This window comes from Mycotypha africana, assembly GCF_025528875.1.
Source record: "Mycotypha africana strain NRRL 2978 chromosome Unknown BDF20scaffold_2, whole genome shotgun sequence".
Lineage (NCBI taxonomy): Eukaryota > Fungi > Mucoromycota > Mucoromycetes > Mucorales > Mycotyphaceae > Mycotypha > Mycotypha africana.
Genome location: NW_026515726.1, coordinates 1,479,456 through 1,494,797, shown reverse-complemented (window position 1 = coordinate 1,494,797; position 15,342 = coordinate 1,479,456). Strand labels below are relative to the sequence as shown.

Here is a 15,342-nt window from a genome sequence, read left to right as displayed (position 1 = left end):
AAAGAGAAGGGGGAAAATAGCGAAAAGTGTATGATCGAGCATAAATGTCAAATATACATCCATAAATGCCCGGATAAGCCTTATCTATGCACATGAACGCTTGTTTACTGATAAACATTCGTTATTTGTCAATTGATATATTATAAAGGTGTTTGCTCAATGTACTCTACACGTGATTGCAGTCATCTTCTTTATGATAAAGTAATTTGTAATTCAAAAAATCATAACTTTTAGTTTAAAGCTACTATGTATTTGTTTCTTTTCGAAATTGCCCTCTATTGATCTTCAATTTGTCCGTATCCGAATTAAATAGTTCTGTAGTGTTTTTATTTGTGAACTACAAGCGTCTACACCATGCACTTTCCCAAATACTTTTGCGTTTTTCTGACAGCTGGGATATCATATAACAATACAGACAAATAGCTATCGCCAACGTTATGGTGATAATGATGATACAGCATCAAACTTAATATACATATATAGTGTAGAATAGCAAGTTATTCGATTACAAATGAATCAAAGAATAGACAGGTGCATCTAGATTTTGAGATCCCTTCAAAAAATCGAGTTCCATGACAAAGACATATTCAACAGTAATAGCATTGCATTTCTTAACGAGTTCGCCTGCTGCAGCAGCAGAACCACCAGTAGCAATCAAATCATCAATAACAATAACACGTTGACCTTCTTTGAGTGCATTTTTTTGTAATTCAAAGACATCCTATACACCAAGAACAATTTGAAATTGGGGGGGCTTAATACCTGATCTATACCCTATCTTCCATATCTACTTTGTTCTCGATAATACCTCTCCGTATTCTTTAACGTAGGTTGCTTGCACACACTCACCGGGTAATTTACCTTGCTTACGCACGGGAATAAAAGCAGCACCCAGACGAAGAGCAACTAAAGGACCGAATAAGAAACCACGAGCATCAAGACCTAGATAGTACATGATAGGTTAATTAATACTGATAAAGAATATAACCAGGGCTGCATGGAACATACCAACAACTGCATCAATCTTCTCTTTATAGGTTGAGTTAATATGATGAACAATGTTAGAGATAAGGGCTTCAACAGCAGTAGGATCCTGGAAGACAGGAAACATATCCTTAAAAACAATGCCCTATTGTTTTTCATTGTTTAGCCACAGCTATCTAAGCAAAGAACCATCAAGACAAAAAAAAAAGACAAAACCTTTTTGGGGAAATCAACATGTGTGCCTAGCAGATTTTTAATGCGTTCAATATCGTGGTTGCTCATAGTTCAGTTGTATGTATACGGTGAAGGGAAGAAAGGAAAGAAAAACTTTATTTGAAGAAAGGTTTTAATTTATTTAGTGACTGGTTTCGATCTGTTGATTACGTAAGATTACAGGCACCATTACTTGAAGAACTTTATCCTTTGTTCATACGGTTGCCTGCACCTCTAGGATTCGCCTCCACAAATTCGTCCCACTCCCTTTGCTTCATTGTTTCCGCATCTTGAGCGTCATAGTCATTATCGTCAATAGGTGGTTTTTCTTCAGGCTCTTTGCCTCCGCCTTCAATGATATTTCCTCTTTCTCTTTCTTGTTCAAGATAATCATCAATTGTCATTGTTGGTAAATTATGAGAATATCCAAATACTTGATTCTTTAATTGCTCCCGCTTGCTCAGAATCACAAATGGCTGAAGAGGCCTTCCTTGTTTGTTCAGTAGTGGTTTATTCCTGCCCCAATTTTGTCGACTATTAGCCTGTACTCGTTCTACTGTATCACCACTTATGTGTCCTTTTCTTTCCATCATTTCTCGCATCTCCTCCATTTCTTTCACCATCACTAACTCTTGCTCTATAGAATGCCAGCTCTCAAAAGCTTTCAATATTTCTAAATCAATCAATGCCTCTGCCAATTCACGTTCTGTGTCTTCCATGTCTCTATCTTTCTCTTCTTCGGATTTGGCACCAATATAATTCAGCTTTTCTTTTAATTCCTTAATGTTCTCTTTAACAGCCTTTTCACGTTTATATCTGGCAATTTTCTGTTCTCTTTGCTGACTAGCCGAAATAGAAGATTTGACCGTGTTGGTCAGTTGGTCTTTGACAATAAGATCTTGTTTGGATACAAGTTGGTAATCTTGACATTGATTAATAAAACGTTGTATATATTCCTATAAATGTGTTTGACGTTTGATAAGAAGCAACACTTTAGTTATGATTATGAATATATAAAATGTGTGTACAATCCATCTTTACTTTTGCTTCCATAAGCACTGCTGCTCGTTTGGAAGGGTCTGTTGTCTTTTTTAAAGTGAGATCGCCTAAGTATGCTGGTACCAACATAAATTTTATCTCGCTGGGGCTCATCTCATCAATTAGTTCGTTGTCACTAAATATATGAAGTTTTGAAATCAAGTCATCAGCGCGTTGTAGGTATGATAAACCCTGAGTTACTTTTTGTTGATATTCTGGATCAGTACTTGATAATGTCGAATTTTCTATTTCAGATGCAATTGACTGCCCTAGGTTGAATAATTGACCCAGAGATAGATTATTGAACTCCTGTTTGTTTACGCTTGTCATGTTTAAAATCTAAGAGTTCAGAAGATAAAAAGAAACTAAGACGTTCATCGTAAAAAGACAGAATTAGGGAACGAATTTGAACCTTCTCAGTTTGATATTGCTTCTCCGCGGCTATTCTGTTAGTCATTCAAAAGTGGAAATCAGAGTAGACCTAGCACGTCAGCTCTTTCAATATCAAGTTACCCTTTGGAGGGTATGCAACTCTTTTATCTACACAGCAGCTCCTATTGTCTGTTGAGCATCATATCAAACCCTTTTATTTTTTTTCAAAAATCCTCAAGGAATAACAACTACAAGTCGATAAGGTTCGCAGTCTGCTCAACAATGACTGCAGCAGTAATACTAAGAAATGCCAAACCTATTTCAGTAAACGCCGTTCGATTGAATAGAAGACCTCGCTACAATCTACCGATTTATCTCATCAGTAAGATGCTGTACTTCATCTACAAGTCATAACCAGTGATAAAATTGTATAAACAGCGAGATCCAAGCAGTAGAAAAAAGCCTATGCCAAACTTGATAAAAGAAACGAGGAAATATACTACATCTTTAGTAGAAGACCTTTTTCTTCGATGTGTGTTCTTTATCAAGGAAGAACTTTATGGGTCATAATGTAGTATACTTATTCTTTAGAAGACTTTATCCTTATTGTTAAGCAGAACTAGTATTTTTTTTTCTTCTATTGTATACTCAACAGTTCTAAAACCATGTCCCACTGGCGCAAACCATTCTATTTTCATCAAATGGCTTCACAGTACGACATAGTCCAAAGGACCTTTTTTTTTTAATTTCGTGTAATAACTCTCCTAAATAAAGAAAATCATCTATAGATAAGCCGCTTAAAGTTTTGCTATGCTATAGTATGCACGCTTTTATTCCTTGACATTTTAGGGTCACATTAATTCTGTAACTGTATCAATAAGATTTACAATAACATTATCTTTCGATCGACTTTATAAATTGAATGAAGTAAGTAGAAGCACGCATTTCACTTTTTGCAACGTCATAATTCAGATTTGCAATATGAAAAATGGAAGATATTCGCTAAGCTTTGCTCAGCTCTAGCAAAAACAATCATTAGATCTTTCTTCATGTTGTTATTGATAAACGCGATTAGATTTAGCTTGGTAGTACCACTATCGCCCCTCACTTTGAACCCCTTTCCTTTACTCCTTCTATGTATGTAAAGAACTTCTCGACTGATGCCTATTGAGTTTTAACTTTTTCATGTAGTTTTCCCTCCCCCTTCCCCCTTTTTCTAGTGTTAATGCTATGTTGGGTTTATATGAACTACTTACATAATATGCAAATCGAAATCGTATAAATACAATTTCTCCTTACAATCACATCTTGAACTATTGATGTTCGTTTTTTGCGTTTATTGGTTTTCTAGCCGAGTATCTGTGGTCATTCTCATTAGGGCAAGAGCATGTCTACACAGTTTTGAGAGATTTTAAAGTTAAATCATAATAAAAATGCAAAGAAAACAAAACATGAAGTCCTTGGAAGAACAAAGAAAATGGAAAAGGAACAAACGCCTCCTATTTTTTTTTTCCTTGATAAAGACTGTCTTCTATTCACTGTCTAGCATTAACGTAAAATGTATCAAAGTTCCCTTTCAGTTTTTCCGTCTACAATTAAGATATTGTGTAAGAGCTTTTACTTTATTTTCTCTTTTGCATCCGCTCTTAGAGAAACAAGGAATTGCATTATATAATTGATATTGTATAATGTATTCCCATCATGACACTAACTCAGATAATGCCACTAGCCCACAACAACAGCCACAGAAACGACAGAAACATTTATCTATGCCATCATTATACAAAAATAATAATAGCAAATTAATCAATCATGATTTTGCGGCTGATCATTCACATCATAATCATCACAGATCAAGCTTAGATGGCTCGTCTTTTGCCACAAGCGCTAGTAACAGTGATGATGCTATTAATTATAAAACCATGACAACTGCCAGTACTTCAACCACTACTTATAATGCCAATCATTGGCAGCCCACCAATCATTATCACGGTATAAAAACCAGCAGCAGTACCAGCAGTTGGAATCGTAATAATAGTCAACAGTCAATTGAGAATATGGGCAGCAATGATGGTACTGGCCTTACACTAGAAAAAGCTATATCATTTAAAGGTTATTGCTAATTTCACTTTTTTTTTTTTTTCTTTTTACAAAATTTCAATACTTTACTTTTCATTGACAGGTCATAATATCGCAGAACAACGACAGCAACAACAAATACAAGCAGCGATAACTATGGATCCACATCATTCTTCAACAATGCAGGACTTATTGCCTTCTATAGATAAGCATTATTCTAATGCTAATCATAATAACTGTATTTCGTTGAATTCAGTCACTTCACCTATTTTAAACACTACCGGCACAGCTACTACACCAAACAATAACTCAGTTACTGCTCCGCCTTCTTCTAACAATAACAGCCTGATATCGACCATATACAATTCGCCAACCTACTATGTGTCTCCTACAGCAGCAGCAGTAACGAACACGAGCACGACAGGTACAGCAGCATCAGGTAAGATGATCAACAACTGTAAATACTATTTGACATGGCTTCTCATAGAGGCACTTTTCCCAATAAAGTCTACCAGTATCATCAACAGAATCATAATCAGCATGCAGCACCGGGTGGTTACTCAGCATATGGTATGACCTCTTCCTCCTCTACGGCAGCGAGTTCGCCGACAACGACAGTCAGCACTACGAATAATCTACCACGTCATAATCTAGTAGCAAGACCAAAGCTAACCACAACCTTATGGGAAGATGAAGGAACCATTTGTTACCAAGTAGATGCCAATGGCATTTGTGTAGCAAGACGTCAAGGTAAACAGAAAAAAATTAAAAAAAAGCTTGTGTTGTAAAATGAGAAACGTCATTTTCATACTTACGATTGAATAAAACTTAAACACATGTATGTATATAGATAATGATATGATCAATGGAACAAAGTTGTTGAATGTTGCCGGCATGTCTCGTGGCAAACGTGATGGCATTTTAAAAAATGAAAAAGGTCGTGTCGTAGTAAAAGTCGGAGCGATGCATTTAAAAGGCGTATGGTAAAGCTTTTATAATATCACTCTACTTTGTTTTAGAAAGGAATGTATAATAATATAATTTCAAACGTATATGTTAATTATAGGATAACATTTGCCCGAGCAAAATTATTAGCTGCCCAACATAAGATTCAAGATATTCTCTACCCTCTATTTGTAGATGATCCAAGTGTTTTTCTTTATAGTACAGCAGCAGCTTCTCTACACGCGGGCGGCTTAATGACTACAGCAAGTAATCGATTTAACAATTTTAGAAGCCCTTATCATAATAATAATACGACTGCTACTGGCTGGAGTCGGTTGAATGATCCCAGTAAAGCTATATACCGTCAAAAAGTTAAATCACGTTAAACGTATACGATCATTAATTGCTCCCTTTTTTTTTCAATCCGTTACTCCTTATATGACAAAAATCATAATTACTTAGATTACTCGAATAGAAGCGCAGGATATCATACTGGTCCATATATAAATCCTACTTCTCATAGCGCTCAGACTCATCCCCATCAAGATGATTCCTTCCTATTATCTTCTCAAGCAGATTATGGCAGTAACGGTAAGAGTCATAGTCTCGTTAGTTATGGCACTATGGGCGCAAATACCCCAACACAATCGCATCGTGGGTTTTTCACTGAAAGTTTGATTAACGACGGCAATAATGCTTCAAAAACAGAGCCCTTGCATAATACGATATATGGTAAGTATACAGCCCCCCCCCCGCCTACAAAATCACTAAGTTACTGTTCATACTTTAACATATATGCTTCATGGCGTCTATTAGTGCCTAAGCCTACACTTTCTGGTAATGCCGTTTTTTCTTCACCTACACTTTCTGAAGCAGGTACTCATTTTGTTCCCGAACCATATACTGTATATGTGGCAAACGTAAATTGATAATCACTCAATATCATTTAGAAAAAACTTCAACTGCAAATTCGTACCATCCATTACCATCCTCGCGTGGCTCTCATTCTACTATGACTGCGAGCACTACTGGAGGAGGTGATGGAGAAGGAGGTTACAGTACCAATTACACTGCAGCGAGCAATTATAATCAGGTAGTTGAACGAAGACAAATTTCGAGGATGCCAGCAACATCAACGAACAGAATAATGAGCCCTCCTCGCCATCATCCTTACATGTTATCTCCTAGTAGATTGCATCATCAGAGTCAGCATTCCACTTCTCAGTATACCAATGATAATACATCTGGTCCTAATACTGGCAGTATCATATCTACCTTACAATCTTATCACCGAAACTCCATATCACATGATACGAGCGAAGATAATGTTACTGCTTCTGTCATAACAACAGCGGCAAGCGTCAATGGACAACAGTCAACTGACCTTCATAACACAACTGCCACTGCAGCAACTGACATAGCAAGTAGCAGACATCCTTGGTGATCAACATGCTTTGTGAAATTCCGGTTTTCAACGTCATTTTTGTTTTCTTCATTTACAGTATATCTTTCAGACCTTTCCATATATGGCTTATATGTCTTTTTTCAAATTCCCTCACTTTTTATACATATAAGAATTTATTGATCTTCTCCACTCTATGTATATTTTCATTAGAGAAAGAAAACAAAGAGCGAAAAAAAAAAAAAAAGAAAAAAAATACATCTCAAGACACCTTTTCGTAGGGAAGTAGATATAATAATTAGCGCCTTCTGTTTCTTCCTTACATTCACAATCATCCCCGTTTTTTATCCATAAAGCATGATATACACACAATATGATTATTCAAGTAAATAAAATACTTCTAGACAATTCTCTTTTTTTTTTTTCCTTTTTTTTAAGAAAAACTCGAATCTATTCGCAAACTTCCTTATTTGAAGTTGCAAATTTCAAACGATATTCAAGTAAGTTTGTTATTTCAGCTTGTTGATGGTCGCTAAGGAAAATGTTGGTTGTCCCGTGGAAATCCACCAAACCTTTGGTTGTCATTTAAGTACATGATGCATTCAATTGAGCTTTGTCATGTCCTCACAGACTTCTAAATGTAACGTACTATATCGAAATCCTTCAGTAGTACCTACGCTGTTTTGATAGATTGAGTTTTCTATTCATACGCTTATGTAAGTTTGTCATACTATGAAAAATGCTAAATCGAACGGCAAAAACAGGTTATTAATGGCCCAAAGCAGCTTTAAGTGTCGTGTAATGTTACCCCTTCAATTTTCATATGCCTTGGCTTGTCAAAAAAAAAGGCACCGACTAATATCTGGTTGGTCCCGGAACACATCGTTATTGAATAAAAAAGTTGTCAAGTTGTTTGTAATTTGGCCTATTGCAAGATAACGTCAGTAAGACCATTATTGGCGACTTTCTTACTGATAGAGACTCATTTCTTGGGTTCGATTGTATGTCATCCTTAATGCTGTTGGATATCACTGAATAATTGAGTATCTAAATCCAAAATACTATGAACTCTTATTCTAAAAATGTTTAAACTAAATCTAAATTAAAAATACATATTGTCCATTAAAAATTATAACTAAAATATAAGCTAAAAAATTGTATTCCAAAAGAAATGCGCCCTTTTTCGGAAGGGCGACAGTCTTAGTGATAACGTAAGCCTACTTTTTATGCAAGAACTTTGAACGATCCTTCTCGTAGAATTATGATTATACCATCAAGGATTATGTAAAGAAGAAAATATACGCGGGTGGAGGAATGGGCGGTTTATTAAGGTGCGGTACATCCTACGGGAAATTGAAGAAAGAAAAATATAAGGTTAAATCCGGTTTTGCCTGAAAATTACATTCAATGCGGGGACTTGAGCCATTTCCGAAGTTTAGTGGGGCTGCAGTTTTCACAGAGTTCCAAAAAAGGTCAACTTTGAATTGATTGACATCAAACCATTGATAGAGGGCTGAGGGCCATAGTATAAAGATACCATAGCGGAATGGGATGGTTATATTATCTGTTGTCAATGTTTTTGTGTGCGTTCATGGGTGACTTTCAAAGATAAGCATTATAAAATATATTGCTTTCTTATACTCAAATGTTGTCTCTTTCGCTTCTATTTCACGTTTTATGATACATACTATGACCCATGTTCAAAACAATAATTTATGAAAAGAAAAAGCAAATTTTTGAAAAGAAAAAATCAAGTGCTGTTAATGGTAACTTGCCTTTTGAAAGCCTATCTACCTAATCATATATATACGTATAGATTAATCATCGTGTACTGTTAGATGTAACGTGTATTGATTGCGGTAAAGGGAGTCATTACACCAAACATTACTTTAAATGTGAATTATATGAGCCGGAAACTGCAGATCAAGGTAAGCACCTCATGTGGCTTTAAAAGTTGGTAAATTCATCATTAGTACGCGACCTTATTGTACCTATAGTTGGTTAGAAAGGCAGAAAACGCAAACAGAACTTTGAAATCAAGAAAGAAAAGAAAAAAGCAAGGAAAGAGAAGAATGAAGAACCAGATAAAGACAATGCATGTTGTACCAAATGCAAACAGCCAGGACATAAATCGATGCGTTCAGAAGTGGAAGGCTGATAAGTACTCGAATTCCCTAGAAGGGTACCACTGATTGTGTCTGGTGCTGGAATGTTTGGCAAAGATGTAGTCAAGTTGGAAGGGCAACGATGTGGTGTTGTCGGTAAACCTTTTGCAACTCTGAAGAAACGTGAAGCTAAAGGTCAATTGATGGTTGTCACAATCGATGAATTTAAAACCTCTAAAACTTGCAGCCTTCGTTTCTATGGATACTCCTGGATTCAAGGGTACAGGCGTTCTTCATTGCAAGTAATATCTAAAGCTATGGCAGAGAGACGTTAACGCCGCTATCAATAGGATGACCCTATCTCGAGCAGTTTGGTATGGAGCCGGAAGACCCGACGTTTTCATGCCAGCGAAGAAGAAGAAAGTATCGCCGTAATAAACACGGTTTTCCTTATATTTTAAGGATTTAGATCATTACAGGTGAGGAATAGTACGGTTTTTTTTGTTTGTTTTATTTCGCACTACTGACAAGTTATTGAATTTGAATCATTGTTTGAACGGTTTATATTTTCGTCTACAACACAATTGCAACTTGTCTTAATTTGAAATATAATACTTACAAATAACAAAAAAAAAAAATAAAAAATTACGCGTTGTTCTCATCCTGACTGTTCTCATCTTTATTTATTCTTCATGTCTGGTTTGACAAAAGGTAAGCACGCACGTATTACATATACTATATCTCGATAATTTGACTATTTGTGTACATAGCATTGAAAGAGTATTGCGAACAGCGTAAAGCAAAATCCACATTCACGGGCTTGTTCAAATCGATGGCCACAGAAAGATGATTGCAACATGGTTCGAATTTTACACAGACTACAAGGAAGCAACAGCAGCGCTGAAGCGAAAGTTCTACCAAGTATACAAATACACGACAGGAAAAACACTAAAGAAGGGTGCAGAGATTTTATATCAAGCATGCAACGTTCAATCCGACTTTATCAGTTCGAATTTAAGAGATGCTCAAAGACAGGTACAGTATCAGGACTTTCGTAATCTGATCTAAACGATATATTGATAAGAAAGACATCCTGTTTTAGAATGAAGTGACATCAGTCTCTTCTAACTCATCAATGTCTTTACTATCACCCGCCATCTCACCCATATCACCTATCTCACCATCCTCAAGCATCCCACTGGTCTCACCCACCTCATCAACCCTTCAATTGGAAACACAGCTTATAAAATACATTCAAAATCCAAAAGAAGAGTGTCAGAAGCATGGCTTCTGTGGTATTTTCATACCTCCTATAATATGTAAAGACGAATTAGACACACCTTCAAGCATTTGACTCGTTATCATGATCATAGAATCATAATAACACTTGTACACGCCATCTTGTATTTCTAAAGATGCGCATATATAATGCTGCATTATTACTGGCTGAGAAATTAAGGAACGAGGACTTTTTTTAGAATAGTAGTAAAGGACAAAAAATATACTACAGATGAGTTTATTATAGAAGAACCAGCTACAGAGTATGTAGATGATAATAACGAGAGCAATGCACAACGTAGTACAGAATCGATGTCAAAAGGTACGACAACTGCACACTTTTTCAAATCCATGAATGTTCTGCTTTGTGTCTTGGATCTTAATTACTTGGTGACGGATAACTGCACTATACATAAATCAAACCGATGATGAGGAAAACCGAAAGTCATGGCTATAATCTGATATGTCTACATCCATATTCCCCTGAATTAAACCCAATTGAATAGGCAACCTTAAGAGGAAAATTGAAACGCCACAAACTGTTGACTGAGGCATGTAATGCCATGACTGCTGAAAATTCATACAACTTTACCTGTCAATCAAAACGACAAATCATTCAATGTTACAATAAAACGCCATTCTATTTGTTTTGAAGTCAAAAATACATATCCATTTTGGGTCAACTTGATTCCACTTATTGTGAAATTTCTTTTAGTTCAAAAGGACATTTAATTTTCTCAAAAGTAACAAAGTTTACCGTTTGCACTGTACATCTTTCACTAGCGTCCCAAAATAGAAGAAGCGTGGAATATTTGGTATGACAAGCCATGGTGAGTCAGGAAGATAAAAGAAAAAGATATCTATTATACTATTTTTGGCATTGTTGTACAATTGTGCACAGGATTTCATATGGGTCAACATATGACAATCATTAAAAAATTGAGAAAATAACCTGATTTTCAGCCTTACGTTAATTTGTAGGATGCACAAGTTTAAGCAAAGGAACGCATACTCGTACGGCCAAAAAAAAAAAAAAAAAAGTAAATACAAAAAGAAAAGTTGCGCATGTAAAAAGAATGTTTTAGTGACAGAATGTAGAAGATGATTTCAAGAAGTGTAATTTTGAAATTGACGAAAGACTTTCTTATTATAACAGTTATTCTAATAATAGTGAGAGAATAACATTTCGTTTATTCATAGATGCAAATTAGGAATTGCAATGGTAGTGCAATAATATACAGAGCGAATCAATTAAAATGCAATGAAAAAAATACATATTAACGAAGCAAATAAATTATGACAGAGGATGTAAATGAGGTGTGAAAAGATTAATAGTGAACTATCTATAAAGTGGATCGTAGTTCTACTTGTTTCTATTAGCTAGCGCGTAGTTTGTACAAAATTAATTGAGGTATTGAGAATCGACAGAGAAGATCTTAGTTATTTGTTGATTTATAATCATTTAGTGGATTTGACAAAGTAGATCACATCATTCTTGCATTCTTGTGCATATAAAAAAACAGCAGAACCAGCAGCCAGAGAGTAGGCAGTCTTCTTTGTAGCAAGGGAACGTAGGAAGCGAGGATACATGGCTATTAATGATGAAATGAGCGTATTCCGTAAATAAAGAAGACGTACAAGAAAAGGAAAGCTTTTTAAAAGTTTTTGGCTATAGAGAGAAAGAAGAGACACTCAATTTTTTGACACATCCGTTTTTATATAAAAACCGAGCTGTCTTTTTTTTTTGATTTCCAAGCCCTGAGCCAAAAAAAAAAAAATTTCTTCACTGTTCAATGAGTCAGCTTTATCCAATCGTTAAGCTCGCATTTGGACAATGAGTTAAAAAAGGGAGGAGGAGGGGAAAAAATAGATAAAACGGAATTATTACGTAAACGGACGGCTTAGTTTCTCAAATGAAGTGGCGAGCTAGTTAGACCAGGACTTTCTATCATTTTGATCACGGGGCAAGCAGCAGGCGATGTGCGATATCAATATTTACTGTTGTTTATCTTCGGTATTTACACATGGCACTTTTTCCTCATCACGCCAAGAATTCTAAATAAATCTTCCTATATAATTACGTCTCTTCTCTTAATTTTCTCTCCCCTCTTTCATCTTTTACAATTGTAGAAATTATCGAAATCTGATAAGGATTATCTTTCAACTCAGTACTTTTCCCCGCTTTTGTCAATCCATTTTATACAGTTATAGTTATACGAGGGCAGGAAAAAAAATGTTTTTTCAAAAAAATCCAGATTCCTTATCGATAAGAAACTTCCATATCAGCACGAGTTCAGGTGTTCAAGATAGCCCAATTGCTTATGGGCCAGGCTCGATTATTAATGGTAAAAAACAAAAGATTAATCTGAAACCATCCGGGGAAGAAATGCTGTCATTATCAGATGGAGTGGTGTATCAACTAAAAACAAATTCCATAGGTTCATTGATGATAACACTAGATAAACCTATCTTGGAATCTTATAGTAGCATCCGTGTTGTCTTCAAATGCATTGAAGAAAGTGCCAAAAATAATTCTACCGTTTTGTTTTCTGTAGCCACGACTCTCTGCAGCATTACTAATCAAAACGGAGGTCGTGCTGGTGATAGTGCGGTACTTTTATCAAAGGGTAGTCATATGTTCTTATTTGCTATTCGACTACCCCAGGTAAACTATCCGCCCTCAATGCACCATTCAATTTTCGGCCGCCGTATAAATTATACATTGACAGGAGTCATAGAGCCGGCTTCAGCAGCAACCAAACCTATTTTTACAGAGACTGTGCCTATCTTATACTTGCCTTTAATTGTTTGTGACAATAATACATCCTATGTTACGCAACAACGACGTACTTTTGAGAATAATGGTAAAAAAATCAAAGTAACGGCAGAGTTAGTCAAGGCTTCCTATTGTCCTGGTAAGGAAAAAAAAACCTTCTCACATCCCCTTTATAAACTTTCTCTATTTATCGATGGATTTTATGCTAATGCACATGCATGATGTTAGGCGATGTTTGTACGGTCAAAATGATGATAAACAATATGTCTCGCGCTACCAAAATTAAACATGTCCAAATTTCGTTTGTTGAAATCATGTCAACTCTTACACCCTCACTCGACCAAATGCAACACCAACGCCATACCCTCTTCTCTGACACTTTTTACTTGACTTTTCCTAGCAATAGTAAAGACATCAATGAGGGCCATCATGATATTTTTAAATTCGATTTACCGCGTTATATTGTACCTACATTCACGAGTAACATGGTAGGAAGACATCTGGAGATAAAGTATGAAGTCGTTATCACTATTCCTGCTTTAAATCAACAGTCGTCGCTTCATTTCTTTACCCCCAATAACACTGTGAGCGGCAGTGATCAACATGGTGCAGGTATTGCTGCTGCTGCCGCTGCCTCGCTCATCAAACTACCCGTCAAAATTACCACTGTGCCACCGGAGTTTCCAATAGGTGTCACTATTGCAACAGAAGAAGGTACAATAGCAGCGACTGAAGCGGCAATGTCGACGGATGAAGTTGAACTGCCTACGTTTATACCTAACATCGAATCGCCTGTACCAAGTCCTGTCAACTATCCTACATTGGACCGTCCTTATTCTGTTTCGCCTTCCAATTCATTCCGATTGAACGATGATGAGGTGGATATGGATGAGGACGATAATACTCTTTTCAGTGGTCGTAATGGTACAATAAATTACGATAGCTCAATTCAAGATGCAAGCGGACACTTAATGGTACCTGAAATTGGTAGTGGGAGCAGAAGACCAAGCAATCCTGCCAATACGACAACGAATACTGAACCTACTACTGTTTCTTAAATTTTTCGTATAATTACATACTTCCCAAGTCGGTGATATCCTGGGGGAGGGGGAAATCTCATAGCTTTTAAACAGAAAATCATTTAAAAAAAAGTAACACTATTGATTTTTACACATATGGCTTCATCATGTCTTCCCTTTTTTCTTTTTTCCATAATCACACATCTATTGAAATTTTATAGTTTCAGAGTAAAGTCTTTTTATATCAGTTTTTAAACTTTCAAGTTGGCCATCTTTTCCTGAATCACTTTATCAATGATAGCTACAGAATTTGAAAATTGGACCTTTTTCAAATCACGTATCACCTTTTTGGGTAAGCCTAATTCTTCTATAGCCTTTTCATTTTCCAATAGTTGTTTTACTGACGGTATCGATGATGATGATGATCCGGTTGCTGTAGTGCGGTCTCGAAAAGCTCGTGCTAGGACATTGGTCACTGTTTCCTTTTTAAGGTCTGTAGGTCCATCGATATATTCAATAACAGCCATAGGCGCTTTATCGCCCGTTCTGCTACCGATTCTCTGAATGCGAGTATAACCACCTTGTCTATTGGCAAAACGCTTTGCATATTCATCGAATAATTTAGGCAATGTGATATCTCTTGACTATATCATTTTTGAGCGAGCAAGATCAATATTGAAGCTAATCATCAATTATAGGACTATTATTTCTGACAAATAGCTTACATTTAAAAAGGCAATAGCTTTCTTTTTGGCTTCGGCATCTCCTTTTTTGCCTAGGGTGATCATGGCTTCAGCAATGGGTTGAATGGTTTTAGCTTTGGCAATGGTTGTTTCAATTCGACCATGTTCGATAAGTGAAGAGACCAGGTTACGAAGTAGAGCTTGTCTGTGTGATGATGTACGATTTAAACGTCGGTAATGTTTGCCGTGATGCATTCTTTAAATAATAAGGTCAATACTATGTAACGTATGAACAACTTTTTTGAAAACTCGACCCTGGGATGTCAAAAAATTAAAAAAAAAACCCTAATGCGGTTCAACCCCGCTTTTTTTTTTCCTGGCCCTGTGTGTGTATGCGTGTGTGTGTGCTTGTATGTGTGTCTGTGACTCCCCTAGTGAAGGTACTCAC

General features: G+C 36.2%; 9 protein-coding genes across 9 annotated transcripts; 6 read left to right on the top strand and 3 right to left on the bottom strand.

Moving 5' to 3' along the window:
- Positions 1 to 19: 19 nt before the first annotated feature.
- BDF20DRAFT_952450 (adenine phosphoribosyltransferase) lies at positions 20 to 1,287 on the bottom strand. The gene is made up of 4 exons (XM_053084882.1): positions 1,201 to 1,287; positions 1,009 to 1,129; positions 809 to 942; positions 20 to 721 (listed from the first exon to the last, which is right to left on the bottom strand). The coding sequence occupies exons 1-4, from the start codon at positions 1,264 to 1,266 to the stop codon at positions 506 to 508; spliced, it is 537 nt and encodes a 178-aa protein (XP_052939179.1). The 5' UTR covers positions 1,267 to 1,287; the 3' UTR covers positions 20 to 505.
- BDF20DRAFT_852342 (TAP42-like protein) lies at positions 1,288 to 2,615 on the bottom strand. The gene is made up of 2 exons (XM_053080071.1): positions 2,239 to 2,615; positions 1,288 to 2,153 (listed from the first exon to the last, which is right to left on the bottom strand). The coding sequence occupies exons 1-2, from the start codon at positions 2,563 to 2,565 to the stop codon at positions 1,401 to 1,403; spliced, it is 1,080 nt and encodes a 359-aa protein (XP_052939178.1). The 5' UTR covers positions 2,566 to 2,615; the 3' UTR covers positions 1,288 to 1,400.
- A 1,725-nt stretch (positions 2,616 to 4,340) lies between these two features.
- BDF20DRAFT_290614 (uncharacterized protein) lies at positions 4,341 to 5,543 on the top strand. Its single transcript, XM_053075107.1, has 3 exons — positions 4,341 to 4,680; positions 4,790 to 5,436; positions 5,537 to 5,543. The coding sequence occupies exons 1-2, from the start codon at positions 4,377 to 4,379 to the stop codon at positions 5,260 to 5,262; spliced, it is 777 nt and encodes a 258-aa protein (XP_052939177.1). The 5' UTR covers positions 4,341 to 4,376; the 3' UTR covers positions 5,263 to 5,436; positions 5,537 to 5,543.
- Positions 5,259 to 6,017, top strand: BDF20DRAFT_814480 (transcription regulator HTH, apses-type DNA-binding domain-containing protein; the record flags this gene model as incomplete). The annotated part of the gene is made up of 3 exons (XM_053076982.1): positions 5,259 to 5,436; positions 5,537 to 5,669; positions 5,753 to 6,017. The coding sequence occupies 3 exons, from the start codon at positions 5,259 to 5,261 to the stop codon at positions 6,015 to 6,017; spliced, it is 576 nt and encodes a 191-aa protein (XP_052939176.1).
- Positions 6,018 to 6,049: 32 nt separating this feature from the next.
- On the top strand, positions 6,050 to 6,974 carry BDF20DRAFT_290617 (uncharacterized protein). The gene is made up of 4 exons (XM_053075108.1): positions 6,050 to 6,363; positions 6,448 to 6,507; positions 6,582 to 6,724; positions 6,823 to 6,974. The coding sequence occupies exons 1-4, from the start codon at positions 6,255 to 6,257 to the stop codon at positions 6,865 to 6,867; spliced, it is 357 nt and encodes a 118-aa protein (XP_052939175.1). The 5' UTR covers positions 6,050 to 6,254; the 3' UTR covers positions 6,868 to 6,974.
- Positions 6,975 to 8,577: 1,603 nt separating this feature from the next.
- On the top strand, positions 8,578 to 8,745 carry BDF20DRAFT_852334 (uncharacterized protein; the record flags this gene model as incomplete). Its single annotated transcript, XM_053080070.1, has 1 exon — positions 8,578 to 8,745. A coding segment is annotated over one exon (168 nt), but the record flags the coding sequence as incomplete, so codon positions are not given.
- A 497-nt stretch (positions 8,746 to 9,242) lies between these two features.
- On the top strand, positions 9,243 to 9,730 carry BDF20DRAFT_998371 (uncharacterized protein; the record flags this gene model as incomplete). The annotated part of the gene is made up of 2 exons (XM_053085457.1): positions 9,243 to 9,418; positions 9,489 to 9,730. 2 exons carry the CDS (start codon positions 9,243 to 9,245, stop codon positions 9,571 to 9,573), a joined length of 261 nt encoding a protein of 86 aa, XP_052939173.1. The 3' UTR covers positions 9,574 to 9,730.
- A 2,919-nt stretch (positions 9,731 to 12,649) lies between these two features.
- BDF20DRAFT_910360 (uncharacterized protein) lies at positions 12,650 to 14,250 on the top strand (the record flags this gene model as incomplete). Its single annotated transcript, XM_053083700.1, has 2 exons — positions 12,650 to 13,331; positions 13,421 to 14,250. The coding sequence occupies 2 exons, from the start codon at positions 12,650 to 12,652 to the stop codon at positions 14,248 to 14,250; spliced, it is 1,512 nt and encodes a 503-aa protein (XP_052939172.1).
- A 212-nt stretch (positions 14,251 to 14,462) lies between these two features.
- Positions 14,463 to 15,149, bottom strand: BDF20DRAFT_904727 (ribosomal protein L17; the record flags this gene model as incomplete). Its single annotated transcript, XM_053083073.1, has 2 exons — positions 14,463 to 14,855; positions 14,937 to 15,149. 2 exons carry the CDS (start codon positions 15,147 to 15,149, stop codon positions 14,463 to 14,465), a joined length of 606 nt encoding a protein of 201 aa, XP_052939171.1.
- Between the last annotated feature and the right edge of the window lie 193 nt (positions 15,150 to 15,342).